Source organism: Armigeres subalbatus, chromosome 2 (genome assembly GCF_024139115.2).
Source record: "Armigeres subalbatus isolate Guangzhou_Male chromosome 2, GZ_Asu_2, whole genome shotgun sequence".
Lineage (NCBI taxonomy): Eukaryota > Metazoa > Arthropoda > Insecta > Diptera > Culicidae > Armigeres > Armigeres subalbatus.
The window spans coordinates 304,808,476-304,827,798 of NC_085140.1; the positions used below are offsets into that span (position 1 = coordinate 304,808,476).

The 19,323-nt window shown below is 36.5% G+C and overlaps 3 protein-coding genes across 3 annotated transcripts in view; 1 reads left to right on the top strand and 2 right to left on the bottom strand.

Moving 5' to 3' along the window:
• The window catches only part of LOC134209838 (vacuolar protein sorting-associated protein 41 homolog), a 124,537-nt gene that overhangs the window by 63,671 nt on the left and 41,543 nt on the right, over positions 1-19,323 (bottom strand). The window lies entirely within an intron of this gene.
• Positions 15,083-16,734, top strand: LOC134216666 (52 kDa repressor of the inhibitor of the protein kinase-like). The gene is made up of 3 exons (XM_062695513.1): positions 15,083-15,330; positions 15,393-15,545; positions 16,050-16,734. Exons 1-3 carry the CDS (start codon positions 15,236-15,238, stop codon positions 16,573-16,575), a joined length of 774 nt encoding a protein of 257 aa, XP_062551497.1. The 5' UTR covers positions 15,083-15,235; the 3' UTR covers positions 16,576-16,734.
• On the bottom strand, positions 16,996-18,212 carry LOC134216665 (uncharacterized). The gene is made up of 2 exons (XM_062695512.1): positions 18,014-18,212; positions 16,996-17,956 (listed from the first exon to the last, which is right to left on the bottom strand). Exons 1-2 carry the CDS (start codon positions 18,097-18,099, stop codon positions 17,158-17,160), a joined length of 885 nt encoding a protein of 294 aa, XP_062551496.1. The 5' UTR covers positions 18,100-18,212; the 3' UTR covers positions 16,996-17,157.

Here is a 19,323-nt window from a genome sequence, read left to right on the forward strand (position 1 = left end):
AGCAATGGACTTTCTGCTGTACTATAGATCTCGCATAATTTATCAAAAGGACCTAAGTAACATTTTTTTCATGAATTAATTTGAGTACTGCAATCAACAGAACAACATGAAAGCTATTGATTGCAGTATTCAAATTAATTCATGAAAAAAATGTTACGTCCTTTTGAAAAGTTAAGCGAGAATTCATGAAAAAATTTTACTTACGTCCTTTTGAAAAGTTATGCGGGAAATGTAATAAAATGCGTAAAGCCAAAATAGAACTTTTTGGGAACTTGCAAGTGTTCTGATTGTTTAAGTTGACTTTTTGTAAATTTATTGGTCAATATTTAAGAAGTGCAGTTAAAAGAAAAGTGCATACTTAGTTTTTTCAAATTTGATTCAGACTATCTTTTGAAAAGGGTCAAACTTGTTTTTACTGATTTTTTCAAATGGATATAATCGAAAAACGACCCTTCCTACAAAAAAGTGTTGTATGGGTGACTATCGCAAAATCAGTCAAACTTTCTAATAAAACTTTTTGAAAAACTCAAAATTGAACCCTACTCTAAAAAAAATCGATTTAAAAAATTAAAAGTCGATTTGCAAAAAAACGCCCTTTTCGATTTGGACGAAATTTTGTCTCAAGATAGGTGATCATGTTCCCTACCAACCGTCCATACATCGCAAGCTGGGCACTTTGAAAAAAAAATTTAACAAAAACTTTTTCTTGACGGAATTGATTTTTTCAGTGTTCTTAAGGGGTGGATTTAACATATGTATACATAATATACTCATATTAAGTATTCCTGTATAGTCAGGCAGAGTACAATGTTTTGGTCGTAACTGGTCGCAACTAAAGAAGCTAATAATGGAATATAATATTTTTTTTGAAGATATAAACCCCTTCTTAATATTACTCTTAATTTAAAAACAAACTATATTTAGTGACTAAATTAGACAATGTATCATAAAAATAGATTTGCTTGGGGTTCTATAACGATGGCTTTCATTGGTTTAATTTCAGATGAAAATACACTGAAAATAATTCCGACAAGAAAAAGTTTTTGTTAGAAAAACTTTTTTTCCTTAAGAGTGCCCAGCTTGCGATGTATGGACGGTTGGCAGGGAACATAATCACCTATCTTGAGACAAAATTTCATTTAAATAAAAAGGGCGTTTTTTCGCAAATCGACTTTAAAATTTTTAAACTGATTTTTTCAGTGTAGGGCTCAATTTGGATTGTTTCCGATATTTTCACTAGAAAGTTTGACTGATTTTGCGATGGTCACCCATACAACACTTTTTGTGGGATGCGTCGTTTTTCTATTATATCCATTTGAAAATATTAGCAAAAAAAATTTCAGCTCTTTTCAAAGGATAGTCTAGATTAAATTTGGAAAAACATTTTTGTTTTCATTTCGGATCATCTGGTGATTTTTCATTTCTCATTTTTCATTTCTTACTTCTTACTTTTCACTACTCACTTCGCACTTCTCACGTCTCACTTTTCACTTCTCACTGCTCACATCGGCCCATAGGGGAAAGAAATGGCAGAAATGACGCTTAACTTTTAAAAAGAACATGTCACCTTTTTTTCATGAATTAATTTGTGTACTGCAATCAAAAGCTATCATATTGGTCTGTTGATCGCAATATTAAAATTCATTCATGAAAATATGTTTCTTAGGTCATTTTGAAAAAATAAACGAGAATTTTCAGTGTATACACGGAACCGCGAAACAACTCACTTTACGGTTCCTTTCACTCAAATCCGCCCTTGCGTGGAAGAAGCCAAAAATAAGTAAAATGCGAAAAAATCCGGTGAGTACTTTGCCTTTACTCCCGTGTTGAATTTTCACCCACTATGAAGTTTCACCAACTCAAATTTATGTTATTTTCACTCATCCGAGACTATGGTGAAAACAACTCAAATTTGGCTTCTTCCACGGAACAGCACACGTTGGGTCGATGCAGCTCTCTTTGTTTATTGTCGGCGTAGCACCAAGTTAGAATTCGGAAGTCGGGACTTCCGAACCGAACTTTCATCCGAAGTTTTATTTGTCAAACTAATTGATGCGTTGTTTAGCGCATCTTTAGGCGAATCCAGCGCACTACTTCCGAAGTTGGGAAAGTTGCCTGTATCTGGAGAAAAACCCAACTTCGGTATAAAAAGCGGTATAAATTTATTCCGGATAGACAATATAATATCATTCATGAGAGGAAGTGAGAAAACTACCTAATATTGAGTTAAAAATTTGAACTTCGTACTCAAAGTTGAGTTCTTTAAACTTTTTTTTTAGGTTCTTTATTTTTTCTGTGTACATGAAATCCTAAAATAGGTACTTTTTAACTCATTAATGGGTTTCTATGTTTCTTTGTGAAGTTTTTTCTTCCGTGTAAGCTGTGTATTCTATGCTGTCAGTGTGCCGGTTTCGAATAAATTGTGTCTTGGGAGAACATAACGTAGAAAATCGATAGCTTATTTGTTACGAAATAATGATGTCTCATAACTCTTTGAATATTTACTATTTTTTGAGAAGTGCCATCATTATGAAACTCAATAGTGAACAAAAAGAAAACATTCCCCATCGAATGCAACTTGTTGTAGCAAAATCGATTCAGGTTTAGTACTAGAAAAATTGGCTAATGTTTCAATGTGCACACACATACGCACACACACACACACGGACAGACAGACATTTGCTCAGTTTGTCGAGCTGAATCGAATGGTATATAATACTGTGGGTCTACAAGCGCTCTATAAAAAGTACGTTTTGGGAGTGAAATGAAAGCCTTTCTGGTACAACTTTGTTGTACAAGAAAGGCAAAAAGCACGCGGCAAGCGCGGGTGGAAAATAAAATTCTTGAAAAAAAATGGGATGTGAAAGAAACGAAGAAGAATGAGAAATAAATGTGCATATTCGTTGGAAAAAAAGAGAAATAATGTACTTTTGTGATTAAATGCAAGAAATTGGAAAAAATGCCATGAGAGGTAAAAGCATTTTTGTGTTGTGTGTTGAATTGTGTTATTGGGTGATTGTTGCGTAAGGAAAATGAGCTGGATGAACTGTTATCAAGGTATGTTGAATCCTATCGGTTAAGAAATAATTGTTAATTCATTAATTCAAGTTTTCGCTCATGTCTCAAGTCATGAGCCAGGAAAAAAAAACAAAATGGCGTTTCTTCTTTAATCCATTAACGTTATAGTATGTATTGTGTGTGTAATTGGAAGGTGCACTAGCATATTCAAAAGCATCACGCGACTAAGTATAGCTATATTTATGCATAGGGTTTACACAACCACGTGCTCATGTGAGCGCGCGCAAGTCAGGAGTATATTCCGCGTCTCACCGCCTGCAGTAGCTAAAGGGGGCTGTTGCCTAAGACGATCCCCACCAGTGCGTAAATAAAGCCAAAATAGCAACCTTTATCATGACGCGAACTCGCACCGGTCGTTGGTAAACGGGTTTGGGAAATGTAAACGCAGCCTTCGGTGGATAACGAGTTGGCAAATTTGGCGACCCGCTCCAACCGTTGCCAAACCATCACACGGAAATATAAAGTAACCCATAAATAAAAAATCTGCCGTCTGCTGAAAAATTGTTCGGGTACTCATCAAAACCATTGTGATGGAGGTTAGTTTAGTTTGGATTTCAACTGATTGGCGGCGCTAGTGCATATGAAATAACCTGATAGGTTAGATATCTCGAAATCTGGATTTTTTAGAATATTGGCGTCTTCTACAAAGTTGTTCGGGTGGTCAAAACCATCATGACGAAAACAAGTTTAATTTGAAATACAACCGCTTGACGGCGCTAGTGAATTGGAAATAACCTAAAAGGTTAGATATTTCGATAGTTGAAATCTTAAGAATATTGCCGTTTTCTACAAAATTGTTCGGATGATTAAAATCATCATGACGAAAGTTTAGTTAATAATACAACCGCTTGGCGGCGCTAGTGTATTGGAAATAACCTGAAATGTCAGGTATCTCAAAATATGTATTTTTTAGAATATTGCCGCCTTCTACAAAGTTGTTCGGGTGGTTAAAACCATTATGATCAACGCAGGTTTAGATTAAGATATAACCGCTTGGTGGCGCTAGTGTATAAGAAATAACTTGCTAGGTTAGATATTTCGAAAACTGAAATTTTTAGAATATTGCCGTATTCCACAAAGTTGTAGGGGTGGTGAAAACCGTCATGATGCAAGCAAGTTTAGTTTTAAACACAATCGCTTAGCGGCGCTAGTCTATAAGAAATAAACTGATAGGTTAAATATCTCAAAATCTGGAATTTTCAGAATATTGCCGTATTCTACAAAGTAACTTGCCATAAGACGAGTTCGTACAATTCCATTTAATTCCACCACTTGGTTGTACCTTTGACAGATACTACAGTAAGACCATCTTCAGTGTCTCGTACTTGACTCGATACGACTCAACTCGAGCGCCAATTAGTATTGCGGTTTCAAACTAAACTTCTGGTTTTGATTACCCTGTTAAATCTTACATAATAACCAACCTAACAGATAATTCGGATAACTTTGTAGAAGATGGCCACTACGGATTAAGAAATATTTAACCTAACAGGTTATTTCTCATACACTAGCGCCGCTATGCGTATGAATTCCAAACTAAACTAGTCTCCATCAGAAATGTTATGGCTACTCGAACAACTTTGTAGAAGACAAAATCTTTCTAAGTCTTGTAGATCTCAAGATATCCACCTCACTAAATTATTGCATATAAGCTAGCGCCACCTAGCAGATGTGTGTCTAGCTAATCTGATAATCACAAAATGCATTACGCACATATTTATATTACAAAAGTTGGAGCGCGTTCTGAAAGATTTGAAAATGAATAATATTTTTTCCTGATTTCATTTATTGTAGATTTACTTGACCAATGGATTAAAAGGTCAGTTCACTTGCCTATTTCAAACGTTCCCTTTTCCAGCAAGGTTTGCCAAACTCAATAAATGTTTGGTAGATTACCTTGTTTTTTGCTCCTTGTCTATCAACACAGATGTCAAAACATCGGAAAAAGAAAGAGAAGTCCGAGGGAAACAGCAAAAAGCACGTGGCAGACTTGCCAGTTTTGACAGATTTTACTATGAAGATGGGTGTGAAGGTGAAAACGGCGATTTCAACGACCGTTCAAGGAGCGACTATTTCGAACGGTCGGGTCCAATAGGGAAATCCACGTACAATATTTCCGTGTTTGCCTCAATAGCAACCGGATATTCACCACCGGTGCGAAGCATGATTGCACTTCAACAACCTTGATAGAAACAACCGGTGCGAGAACAAGTGCATAAATAAAATATGAACACATTTCGTTCCTATACTAGACACTCATTTGGATACGCATCGGTGGGGATCGTCTAAGCCCATAAAAGATCCATATACGCATGTAGCGGGGAATGATTCGCGAAACGAATGTCAGAAAAAAAGAGAACGGAAGGAAACAATATGAGAGTAGAGCAGCGCAGGCTCTGGAAAGGTACATGTGATTGAATTCACTGGCAGTGGGCTTATTCAAGAGTTCTAAGTTGTTGCGTTCTAGAATGTGATTCAATTCACTGTATTGGTGTGCAAATTTAGAATAGCGAAAGGAGAGTAGCTTCGCTGAGAAGACATAAGTCATTGATACATGCATACTGATGCGTTGACCGTTGACCTTCAGCATTGCACTAGGGGCCATTGGAAATATGCAGTGTTGAAACAGATGTTTGTGGTATTTGCACACAAATTAGGTTTATTTCAATTCTTTGTTTAATTCTGGAATTTAGGATGAAAGGCTCACAATGAATGCGAATGTCTGATTATTCAGAGTAGAAACTGGGGATAACGTGATTCAATTCACTACAGACTATGAGCAAGAAGCGTGATTGGATTCACTAAGGAATGAAATATGTGGCTAGAAGACATATGTAAGCATAGAGCTGTGATTGAATTCACTTATTGGAAAGTACAACGTCAAAACGGCAGTGTCTCATGAAGAAGTGGTTTGATTTGAATTTCCATTTGAAGTACTATTTCCATTGTGATTGGGGTTCCATGGATATTATCCATGGTTTGAAGTAATGAAGAACCTTTTAAGAAAATTTAAATCAGTAATTCAACAAAGAATTTGAAAGAAAAACATCAACGCACAAACAACAAGCAGCCTAGATGAAATCTGGATCCAGTTAGATCATCCATAGCATTACGTACCATAGGAATAGTAGAATTTTGGCTTAAAAAGCTAGATGCTGGCGTTGCGGCAGATATCAACATTGGGAAAATTGAGAATTTTCGGCTACTGATAGAACTCATCGTTGCCTCATGAAAGGTAATTTTTCGTCTCTTAGGGTAAAGTGCCCAATAGTGGACCCCCAACTAATAGTGGACCCTCCAGCCATGTTTGCATTATTACAGCACAATGTTAACATTTTGCTATGAAATTCCATCGGGAGAACCTACCCTACAGTCCTATGATTTGATTACATCCATTGGAAATGCTATGGAAAGTAAAACTAGATGATTTTTTACAATTCTATAAAAAATAAACACGAGAGTGTCCATTATAGGAATATTTTAGGGGGTTCATAATAGGGAAGAAGAAAGTACCGAAACGGAACATAAAAATCAAATGAAGTGTCGACTATAGGGAAGCAATTTCCTATTATGGACCCCCAGGGGGTCTACTATAGGGCGAATTCAGTCAGACTTTAAAATGTTAATTTCAATGAATAACGTCGAGAATTTGAGTGTTTCATGTATGTATCGTGAAGAGGAGACGCAGAGCTTGATATTAGATATCACGCAAAATTAATATTTTGAAAATTTCCACTCCTTATGCCAGGAAGAGCAAAATTTCGCTACTAGGGGGTCCACTATTGGGCATTTTACCCTAGTCTAATGGAAGTCTAACGTTGAATTTTATCACAACGGAGTCATGCGTCGATTAGATCTGACCGAGAATCTAACTTCAAGCGATCAAGGACTGAGAGACATGTCGAGACTTGTGTGGAAAACGATGGTAAGCAGAAGCAGTTGTCAGTCTACAATATGGCTGATGAGAAGCACGAATTCATCAAGTGTTACGTAGAAAAAATATCGATGCGCTCGTAGATGCTGGATCCACGTATACCCTTATTGACAATGCAACCTGAAAACTGCAAAATATGATAGATGTCAAGTAATAGCAGAGAGTGAACGATTCAAAGCACTTTCTGGCGTACGGAGGAGTACCTCTGAAACTGATTTTGACGGAGTTCTTGGGGGTCCGAAACAATTTCAACAGCGATCACGTTTTATGTCGTCGAAGGTATTAAAAAGTCTCTGCTAGGGAAAACAACAGCAGGGAATAGGAGGCTTTTGCAAGTCTGCCTGCCAAGTACGATTGGAAAGAATGTCAACAATGTGGACATAAAAAAAAGATTGCGATACTTAACGTTTCATCATGTTGAACTTGTGAAAGAAAGTCGAGACATTACAACTTTACTCACAAAGTGGGGTCTATGTCGTAAAGGCTCCTCCAGATATAAGCAATTTCATCGCCGCGATTCTATCGTTGGGTCGCTGCAGGCAAAGTTCCATTTATGCTTCCATAGCAACGGCGACAGAATCGCAGTCTCTAAACGATAGAATCGCATCGCGATTGTTTCGTCGCGTGTATTTGGGGAAACCTTTAAAGCTACCTAACGTTCTGGTGTTTTTTAAGAACTTGATAGAGGTCGTATATGATGGCTTTATCGTTGACATTCTGATGTGGGGTTTGAGAAAGGACTACCAAGACGGAACAGTAAAACATGCGGCAAATACGTTAATTAAATCCGGTCTATCGCTCAACGTCAACAAACGAAAGTTCAAGCAACAGGAACGGGAAATGTCCAACCGAAAACTGAATGATGATCCCCACATCTTGGATATTTCGACTTAAAGGAAAGACCCATTTTGGTGACGGATGCTTCGGGAGCAGTGCTATGCTTCGCGTACTTAGTTAAAAACAGAACAGCGATATCCGCCAATCTAGAAGGTGGCATTGGGAATTATCTAGAGAATAAAACGCTTCCAGATCTACATTATTGAAATATCATTCACGCTAGAAGCAGATCATCGACCGTTAGAGGCATTGTCCAATTCTTAAAGAAAAATGAAAGATAGTTGCTCAGGTTGCAAATGTTCAGATTCTAAAGCAAGGGGTCACCTAATAAAGCTGATTGCTTATCGCGTTAAACTGCTAGATAGTGCATAACAAGAAGAGACATAAGTTTACAAACGTCGGTCAATTTATTATACTTTGGTAATAGGTAAAACAGAAGATTTAGAATATGACCGATATGTCGAAAGTATAATCCGATCAATCTAAGAAACCGCTGCGATAGATATATCTTAAATTATTGAAACTACTGATAATGATAATTAATTACGGGCTATATAATGGTTAACAGCTAGGTGAAAGATCAGATAAAATCTTATTTTGCATTTGGTACTGAGATCTCGTATGAAAACAACCTTGTTCTTTGACGCTCTAAGCTTGGTATTCCAACAATTTGAGAAGCAGATTCAAGGATCCCTCGGTCAATCTAGTATGAGGAGACGGTTGCGAGACAGATGGGACGAGAAGCTGATGAAATATGCGAAAGATGTGAAGGTTGCCGGCTGGTACAAGTTTCCAGATCCAATGCAGCGTAGGACCAGATAAACCATGAATCAATATTGTCATTGATTTGCTCAGACCCTTACTGTTGGGAGGGTACATTCTGGTAATAATTGATTATTTCAGTCGGCATGCGAACTTGAAACTGTGACGATCATAACTGTAAACACATAACATAAGTGGATCTTCGAACAAAATCCAATCTAAGAGTTGACCCCCTTTTGATGAGCCAAAACTGTTATAATTGGGAACGGGAACATCGTTCTGTCATTTTCAAGTGTAAACAAATACCATATGATCAGAAAATTATAACACTTTTTTCCAAGACTACAAAGAGCAAGATCTGTAGCCGAAGTATAATGATATTTATTTTTCTATCATCAATTTTTTACATTGTTTTTAAAAATGACGGATTACATCCAAAAGAAGGTCTCTCCTATGCTGTTACTAACTAATTTATATTTGATGAAATCTAATTTGATTTATTTGTAGAGTAAACTTCTATTTTCAGGCGATTTTTGATGAAATGTTCATCTTTTATCCATTTTAACTTATTTATCATACGAAAATAAAATTCCTCTTAAATTTATATAATATTTTGAGTCAGCATGGTAAAAATTTAGATTTTATTCAACATGTGTAGAAAAGTGTATTCCTTAGAACTGTTCTACATTGGGAACGAGTTTTATATATGCAGTCTTCGGTTTTCGAAAGGATAACGAGGGATACACCAATGTTTGTCTACGATGCGCAACAATCACACAATAGATAGATTAGAAGCAACATTATAAATTATCAATCATACGAAAGCAAGCTCGCTCATCATAATGCAGGAGAGCATCGCAACTGTGAGGTGTTTCCAATTTGGATATTATATCGAATGAAAATGTGATGATTCAACATTGAAATCAAGACAAAATTTTCAAAACGACTTATCTGCTTTTGTAAACAAAGATTCAAACGACGATTTGACGAATCGATAGCTTTCCACGCAAACCAGCACTATCAATAGGTAGGTGAAGGATTTCGCTACCTGTTGATGGTGTTGGTTTGCGTGGAGAGCTATCAGATTCGTCGAATCGTCGTTTAAATCTTTGTTTACAAAAGCAGATAAGTCGTTTTGAAAATTTTGTCTTGAAATCAAGATAATATTTATCATGCCATGAACCACGTAATCTGAATAGGTTATTACGATGTACGATATTAATGTTATCTCTTTTCATGACATTCTTTTCATTATTAGAACATTGCTTTTGGGTTGATAGTATTCCGAATACTCTTTACCAAAAGTAGAGCAACTTCAACAACATGTAAAAATGAAACAGAAAACACCAAAACTGTGCATTGAACATTTAACTGAGGGTAAATCTAGGTGAGGCATCACCTTTTTAAAAATCGATATTTCTTCAAAATAATCCGATAAATGAAACTCTACTTGTTGTTATTGATAGTTTAAGGAAACATAGTGTAGAAGACTTTTGAAAGACAAAAAGTCGGTCACATACATGTTAGAAAAAAAAGTCAAATTAGGGTGCGAAGCCACACTGCCAAAAATATCTATTTAAGATAAATGTGTCGCCGTTATAAATTTTTGCAATAGCTCCAACCTAATATAATCGATATAGAACCACACATAAATTAAATAATTGATAATTCGAGACCACACATAAAGTTTATTTGGACATATATTTTATTAGTAGTTCGCGTGGAGAATGGTTATGTGTGCGCTAATATACATCATAAGTTAAACCTATTGATTTCTGCCAACAAATATGTGTAGATTTTTAGTAGTGCACACCACTGGGAGAGACGCCACACATGGGAAATGTTTGAGAAATGCGGTTAATAAATATGCTCATGACAATGAATAAGCATTTGATATGCTTTTCGAATAAAAACATAATATTTCAACCAAACACCAAACAAATTCATCGTTTACTGGTTAACAGCCCGAGCTTGTACCATGGTACAAATACCACAGGTGTGTCTTTAGTATAAGAATGGATTTTGTTCGAGTTTGTCGAATAAATATCAATACAATATTAAATCAACTTCAACTCCTTTCTTTTCTTTTTTAATATTGTTTACCCCAATATCCAAATAATTATAAAAAAAACAATTTCAGCTTCTAAACACCCAGCGCCACTAGGGAAAATCTTTTGTATAATTCCAATGCGAATCGTATTCAGATATACAATATAAGTCGCGTGACCCCTTGTTAGATCAAATACTGTTATACTATCTTCTGACGTTTCGATGTTCCGTATAACAAATAAAAAGTGTTATAAGGGTACAACTTTTGCTACCCGAGTTACACATATGTTATGTGCTGTAAAGCAATCCATTAAAATATGGGACAAAATCTTCGGTATCTGGGAAATTCCGTTTCAATTTAATTCGAGGAGTACTGCCAAACCAAAGGAATCTTTCTGAACCATACGCCACATCAATGGTTTCATACTAACGTTAAGGTAAAGTGCAAAATAAAACCGCCCTTTTCTGAAAAGACAGAAGATTTTTAATGTTCTATACGGTAAATTTCGACCTGAAGTAGATCGGCATCTAGAAATGTATAACAACATTCCTCATTCGACTACAGGCAAGATAAGCTGGGTTGCTTCAAAGTTGTAAGTCACGCGCAGAGTATAAAAAAAAACTTTGAACGAACTGTCACAGCAGTGACTTCCACTAATTTTGCTGACCTACACGCTTAGATAAGATTACCTAAAATTAGGTTTTTATTTTACCTAAAATTAGGTAATGGATGTTTACTAGAAATATCGGTAAAAATTAACGATAATTCTCGTTTCTTTTAACCTACTTTTTAGTATTTGATGTTTTAGACGATGACGTTATTTTTTACCTAAAATTAGATTTTTCTTGACTTTGTAAATATAAGTGCTTCTTCCGGCTCTTTGTTGTGCAAGCTATGAAAACCTACTTGTTCCTGCCGCTGAATTCTTCGGGCAACATCGAGATAATCAACGATTTAAAACTGATGGTAAGTGGTTGATTGATAAGGGACAACTTCCGGGAATAATATATTAACTTCTACATATTTATTTTCAGAATTACGGAAAATGGTTTTTGATCTCACATTTCCGAAAAGCTTCCAGGATGGATCAGGGCTCGAACGCTTGTCACCTTCAATGAGGTCTTCTTTGCGGTGTACGTTGTTGGTTGGGAATGTTGGTCACGGGTTTGCTCGCTGGCATTCGGACGATGATCAGCCGCCCTTAGCGTGGGGAACAGACGCTCCTACCATGAAGAACAGACGCTCGATCAGGTTAACACCTCCGGAGTGGAGCAAACCCCCCTCCCTGTTAGCATACGACCTTAGTTTCCACCGGGATTAGTTACCTGATCTTCCCAACGCTTCCAAGACGCTCGATAAGGTTCACACCTCCGGAGAGGAGCTAAGTACCACACCCCCTCCCTGTTTGCATGCGACAAAAGTTCCCAGCGGGGTTAGTTAACTGGGCTTCCAAAAGGGTGCAAGTATCCCGGCCAGCACTACGGGGAGGTAGGTAAGAGGCTAAGGACCCAGCATTTGCAATGCCATACAACAGGGACCATAATCCGGCGGAAAATTTAGCCGGTTCCTAAATTTACTCAATAAAAAATAAATGAAGCAATTGAAGAATTTTGTTTTTCTTTAAACAAAACACTAGAAAATAACGTAATAATCGGTAATTTTCAACGTTTTTGCGTGACCAAAACAAACATCCAAAACCTATTTTTAGGTTAAAATAAACGACCGAAATCGATATTTTTAACGTTAATTCTTGATAACCACCACTACCTAACTTTAGGTAATCGATGATTACCTACATTTTAAGTATGTGCACTTTAGTTCGATTATCGGTATTTTTACCGACTTTTAGATTATCCTAACTAAGCGTGTAGATAAAGAATTGAAATCATCTTAAAAGCAGTGAGAGGATACTAATCGTCCACCAAAGCTGAGTGTTATAGCGATCGGTGATGTTGTACTTACAAAAAAAACCTACATCCAACCAACAAACTCACGGTCATCTTCCTCAAGGAAAAGTTTTCGGTCCAGGGTTGTACCAGTTCGAATGTTTGAATTCATTCATTGGGAACGGGGGAGAAGTACGAGCAGAATGTTTTGCATTTGAAGAAGATTGCAGATCTTACAGACCACGCCGAGGACATCGAGGTTACTAAAGAGAAACCAGACGACAAAGCGCTCCGACGCTCCGACAGATTACGTAAGCAAACACACATGTACTGCTGAGGTAAATACTATGCTACTAAATCAGTGAGTATCCTTAGTTTCATATAAATATATATTTTTAATTATTCTTGAATAACAAATAATATTAATAATAACCTTTCTATTTATAAAAAGGGAGATGTGGTAGACAGTACAAACCTTAAGTATAACCCATCTTATAGTATAAGTAATGAATGTGTATTAGTACCATGCTTCCCCACCGCTTGGTTATCAGACATGCAAGCACAGTCAGTCATTTCTCGGAGCTAGACGCGTGTGCTTCGGATCTCGGTACCACAACCACTAATTAAAAAATTGACTTGGTTTTCCATTTTGGTCCCACGAGTTGCTCAGGAAAAAAGGTCCACCACGCCAGAGCCCAGCATGACGCGGTAAGAAACAATTCTTGTGGAGGGTGCCCAGGTACCCCACAGGCTCCGTTAAAGGCCTAGGTCATTATTTCACCCCCTGGCCATGCATCCCCTCGGCACGGGCCACTTAACGCCTTGGGATTAGGGGTTTGTATGCAATTAAGTATGTGCCGACCTTGGTGCCGACGCATGATCTGCATATTTCAAAATACATACATAGATTTTTGTCATAAAGCAACATATGATTAAAGCCGAAAAACCAACAAAGCTGAACCGAGAAAAATGAGGTTCAAATTTTCTATGACTAATTTAATTCATTTATTGAAGTAGAAACTCATTTCATTGTTAAAACCATGTCAATACTATACGTAAATGGTTATATTATAACAGCAGATCAAGATTAAATGAAAAACCATTCGAAATCTACAACATTTCAGCTAAAACAAAAATCGCGCCGTTTACTCGCATCATCGGCAACACGTCTGGTTTTTAAGCCGTTTGCTCAAAGCTACTAACACCATCGGATTTGTTTAGATTTGTTAGTCCTAAGTTAGACCTAAAAACCAAAGCAAACATTCCGCATGGTAGTTGAGGGCGCAAACAAAGGATTTAAAAACCACTATGGTGCAAATGGTTCATGAGACGTTCACTCAAAATAGCAATTAATGTGTTTCTAAAGAGATATCAAGTACGGAGTTTCAACTAGCATGAAGAATAATTTACAAAGTAATCGTTCATGCCAGAAAATCAAAAATCATGGTTTTGGTTTATAAGCCGTAATCATATGCTACGCGAGAAATATGTGTCGATTTTCCTGAGTGTACTGTTACGGTAACTAACAACCTTATGTTCACTTGTCATAAGACGAGTTAATACAATCCCATTGAATTCCACCACTTAATTGTATCTTGACAGATACGTATTTCGACCTCAAAATAGCAGACACTGAAGACGGCCTTACTGTTGAGGTCGAAATACGTATCTGTCAAGATACAATTAAGTGGTGGAATTCAATGGGATTGTATTATCAATTTCCCACCTTGTCGCAAAACAAATTGACGCCAAAATCGTCGCCAGCAGAAATGGCCATAAGATCTGCCAAATCAACTGTGAACAAAATTTGATATACTTAATAATCACATTATTTCCCAAAATTGAGCCCTGTTTTTATTGCAGATTGACATTATTTACTAATAGAATATTAGTTATTTTAGAATAAAGATGTTGGCGACGATTTTGATAGTGCCTAAAAAATGGTCGGCGCGTTTTGTTACCAAGGAAACAGTCAATCCAGCATTTTACGAGCGCTAATGGCCGCCACAATCCAACTCAGTTTTTGGTAGGGTGGAAACAGTTTGAAGTTTGGCTTGTGTCGTATGACACAAAAACGATAAGTTTTCATCATCATAATGATGAATTCATGATGATGATGATCGTTGCGGTGTCATACGACACAAGCCAAACGTCAAATCGAATGCATTCTACCAAAATGTGAGTTAAATTGTGGCGGCCATTACCGCACGTAAAATGCTGGATATTAACTCGTCTTATGACAAGTAAAGACATTCCACTAAAAAGCTCAAAATAATTTTCTTATCAACCTTATGTTTCTATTATAAAAGTCCAAATGAAATAACTATAAATTTTATGGTGCTCCACAATAAATAGTAATTGTATTTGTATTGTGAAATCCACATTAATTTTTATTGTCAATTTAATGTATTCTTTCGTATTGTAATAAAAAAAAAGTTTTTTTATTGTACTTTTTATTCGGGTAACCACATGACATTCACTCACAAATGAAAACTGGACAACCGCAAGAGCGAGATGGACCGTGATCGGTCTTAGCCGTCAAAACAACACAAAAAAAATGTCAACCCAAACTGCAAACAACAACAAATCCATGAAAACAACAGGATAGGATTGATTTTTGAAGGCATATTTAAATTATTTATATCCTAATCTGAGACTCAACAAATCCAACAAATCAGTCCGTTTGTGATGACGTACCAGAAATGTGTTGTATTCTCTTGTGCGAACAGCACGTCGAAACGCGGCAGTTTGTCTTTCTACAGATTTCCCATTGATCCTGGTTTGTAAGTATGATATTTTTGTGAACATTTTGCATTAAGAGTTTTTAATGGCTCGAACATTTCAGATGCGAGAAATGGGTAGAGTTCTGCAAATCAGACAAGGTGAACGATAAGTTGGTCCTGGAAGGCGTTGAAAAGGTGCGAAAATCCTGGTTTAGTGTATGCTCCGATCACTTTGAGAGAACATGCTTTGTAAACCCGAAGCTCCCAAGCCAGGGGTAAGTTCAGGATTTTATACATTGGTCATAAACATATATAGGACTAGTGCACTAGATCATGTGTGCAATTTTCAAGGTATACTATATTGCTCAAACGTCGGCGTATATCATACTAAAGTGATTCAAAATTCAACTTACTTAATATTCGGTTTTGACTCATGTCTGAGTATTGATGGACTGAACACAAATCGTTTCAATTTAGTATACAAATCTGTGTGAGAAAATTTAACAGGTTTTCGCGCCCAATAAAATAAACAAGTTACAAAATTTTCTTTCTTAAACTAAAAAAGAAACAGATTAGTCCACCTAGTAGTTTATTTCCATATAAAATCAAAATCATAGAACAAATTATTCATGTAGAAAATTGACTGCAAGTCAATTTGATAAATTTTGAAGTAGTGCACTGGAGCTCCATTGGGAAGAGAACGACGATTATCTATACTGAACTGATACACTTGAAAATTCAAAATTTCTTTTCAATAATAAATTAATATACATTCCTAGGATCTACAAAGGAAGCATTCCAACGGTAATAGCCGGTCATCCAGTACTAATATCGAATTTCAAAAAGATCAATCAGATTCCTGAATATTCGGAGCCTCATTTCAAACAACGTGTAGATTCCGAACCGACTACATCCGCAAATGTGCTATCTGCGCAACTAAATAAAACAAAAGTACCAACTGGGCGACCCATTCCCGAACCACCGAAGAATGACGAACAACCGAAAGCCCAAGAGGTTAATCGAAATTTTCATCCTGGCATACTTGCCTGTGAATGCGGGCAAACAAACGAATACCGACCCAAGTTCTTTGCTGAGCGGACACGTGCAGTCGGTCTAGTTCAGCAATATAAGACCACCAAGAAGAAACTATCCGAGACCAGAAGACCGTGCTCCGTTAGAATGCGTGCCCTCGCCAGGATCGATATTAGTATTAAGAACATCAAGGATAAAATACGAGCACTTGCTAATGAATATCACACCACGATCGAACTAGAATCGAGTGATGACAATGAAGAAGAATTGTGATTCAGTAACGGTTTTAGATTCAGTTGAATGTGAGGGTTATCCATAGACAATCTATAGGATTCTCATATACTAGTGGTTATACATCAGTCTCTCAGTAAATAAGTTGTGCATATGTAGTGAAATAAACACGTGGTCATAAATCTGCCTAAAATTCTAAAATCAGAATTAAACTACTCCAAATGAAATACAATTCACCAAATTGGAACCATTGGTGACGGAAAGCAAATTTGAATTGGATATATTTTACCTATATATGTTCTGTTTTTTTTTTCAACATTTTCGAATACATATACGAATACGAAATGCATATCGGAAAATGAAAAATAATAGAATTTCTTTTTCGTAGTTAGAAAAATAAGAGAATAGTAATTATTCTCTACTATTCACCAAATATTAAACCCGCGACACACATTTGGGAATCCATGTTCTATAGCACTTGTATACTCTTTTGTGTACGGAAAAGTTAAAAACAATATTTTTTTGCAATCAGCTTATACGCAATCCAGGTATATTTTTACCATATTTTAGTCGTACATAGTTTTATTTACATGAAACGGCGTTGCAGGTCTTCCAGGAAAAAAATCACCACCAAGGCTCTGTGCTCTCGTCATCACTCGCACTACCTTCCTCGCTTTCCGGTGGGTTCATACCCTCTTGCGTTTGTCTCTTGAAACGCACCTTCAATTCCTGATACATTTTCTTCAGTTTGTTCCGTTTTATTCTGCGTAGCGTCAGTCGATCATGCAGTTTTTGCAGTTTTGTCGTGGCTTCGGCGATATTCTTTTTGTTCTTCTTGATGAGTTCCTCGAGATTCTTATTCTTCGCTACTTCGTAATTGTAGCGAGGTTTAAACTGTGAGCAGTATCTACATTCCTTTATGACGACTACCTTCTCACGTTTTTGCACATCTGAGCTGGTCAATTCAGAGTGTGGTCCTGTCACCTCTTCATCTGACTCCACAAATTCCTGCTTGAAACCATTTTCAAATTCAAACAGCTGATCGTCCGATTTCATTCGAATAAATTCAAAATTTGAATCCTCTTCGTTAGACTCCTGATTCTGATCTTCAGGATCAAGCATTTCGACTAGAACAACATCGTCAAATGACTCTTCGACATAAGAGCGCTTGGGGTGTGCAGGTCGAGATTGCTTAACATCGAAGCCATTTTCTAGTAGCATTTTCTCCGTCATATGAGTTTTTCCGATTCTGTATGGAACGGCGGACGCTGGTAATGGAAGCTTTCTATGTACAACATCACAGACGACATTTGGGTCGAAATGTTCCGAACAAATTACGAACTTAGTTAAGCCGTATGGGCCGTTATTCAGGAGACGGTCCGATATTTCCGGGCAGTGGCAGAATTGTACCCACTGAGAACATCTGCGAAATGGTTATTTGAAAACAAGAACTTTTACATTTGAGGAAGTTACTACTTACATGTCCGGATCCGAGGGAAAGTTAAAAAATTTAAATTGTTTATCACGTTTACTATTTAGACACGATACGACTGAACAATGATTCATTGTGAAGGCTTGATTTTAATAAAAAAAAAATATTCTACTTTGAAAAACTAAATTTTATCGTATTTTCTTGTTTACCAACATGCAATGACGTTTAGCCCGTTTAGTCGTACGAGGGGCGCACCAATGACGAAACGATTACCAATCAACTTTTGTAATATTTCTGGCGTATAACATAACCGTACACTGAAAAACCAAACTATCCAAAATCGAGTGTGAAAGTATTCAAAATTGAGTATTTTACTGACACTGTCTTTTTGGATTGTTTGTTATTTACATTGTTGAGTGATTATTACTTAAATTGGGGATTATCTCCAAAATCTCACCTTGAGTTGTTGCTTTGCTTGCTTGTTTTTTTATTCAAACCGCAGTTTTTTTAGTACAGTTATTTTCACTCAAAATGAAGTCTTTAACAACTACTTAAAATTAAGTACTTAGCGAAAAACTCAATTTTGAGTGGTTGCACTTAGCTGTCAAGATGAGTGAAAATGACTTAATTTTGGATTGTTTCGAATTTCAGTGTAGGTAAACGAAAACAGTGAGAACATGCCGTTCAAAAATCGTCAGGTTTTAAATTCCTGTATGATGTACACACAAAAAACAAACATGGTTTCAGAGAAAGTTTTGAACTTTGCACTTGAAAAGTGCTTCGTTTTCTAAAAAATGAAAGTTAAAATAGTTTCAGTCAAAGTAATTTTTTCATTTGAAAGTTGATTTACCCTCGTTCTCAGTGTGAAATCAAAAGTTCTCCCATTCAACCGGAAAGTTGTAGAACTGTCAAATCAATTAACGATAAACACTTGAGCATGAAAGAGCGATAAAGGAAAACGGGAAAAACGTTATCACTCAAAACACTCAAAACATTCCTCAGGCACTATAGAATATCAGGAGGTTAAAATACATAACTTTGGATTGTCATTTTTTATATTTTTTTATAACCCGTACGTTAGAAATATTAACTTATTTTTACATTGAAATTTGGCAGTTCATTATAAATAATTGTTATTAATAACAAAATTAATAACGACGCGTGACGCAACGCAATGAACCCATGCAAAATTCTTTTAAAGCAATTCTTTTGGATGGGTTTGTCTCCAGGTTTGTCGCGTCGCGACATTCTTCGTGTTTACTCTGGTAGGCTCCATCAATAAAATAAATATATTTTTTATATTACTGATTAAAATTATTTTGCCCATTTATTTTTTTATATATAATTCTCATAGTGCC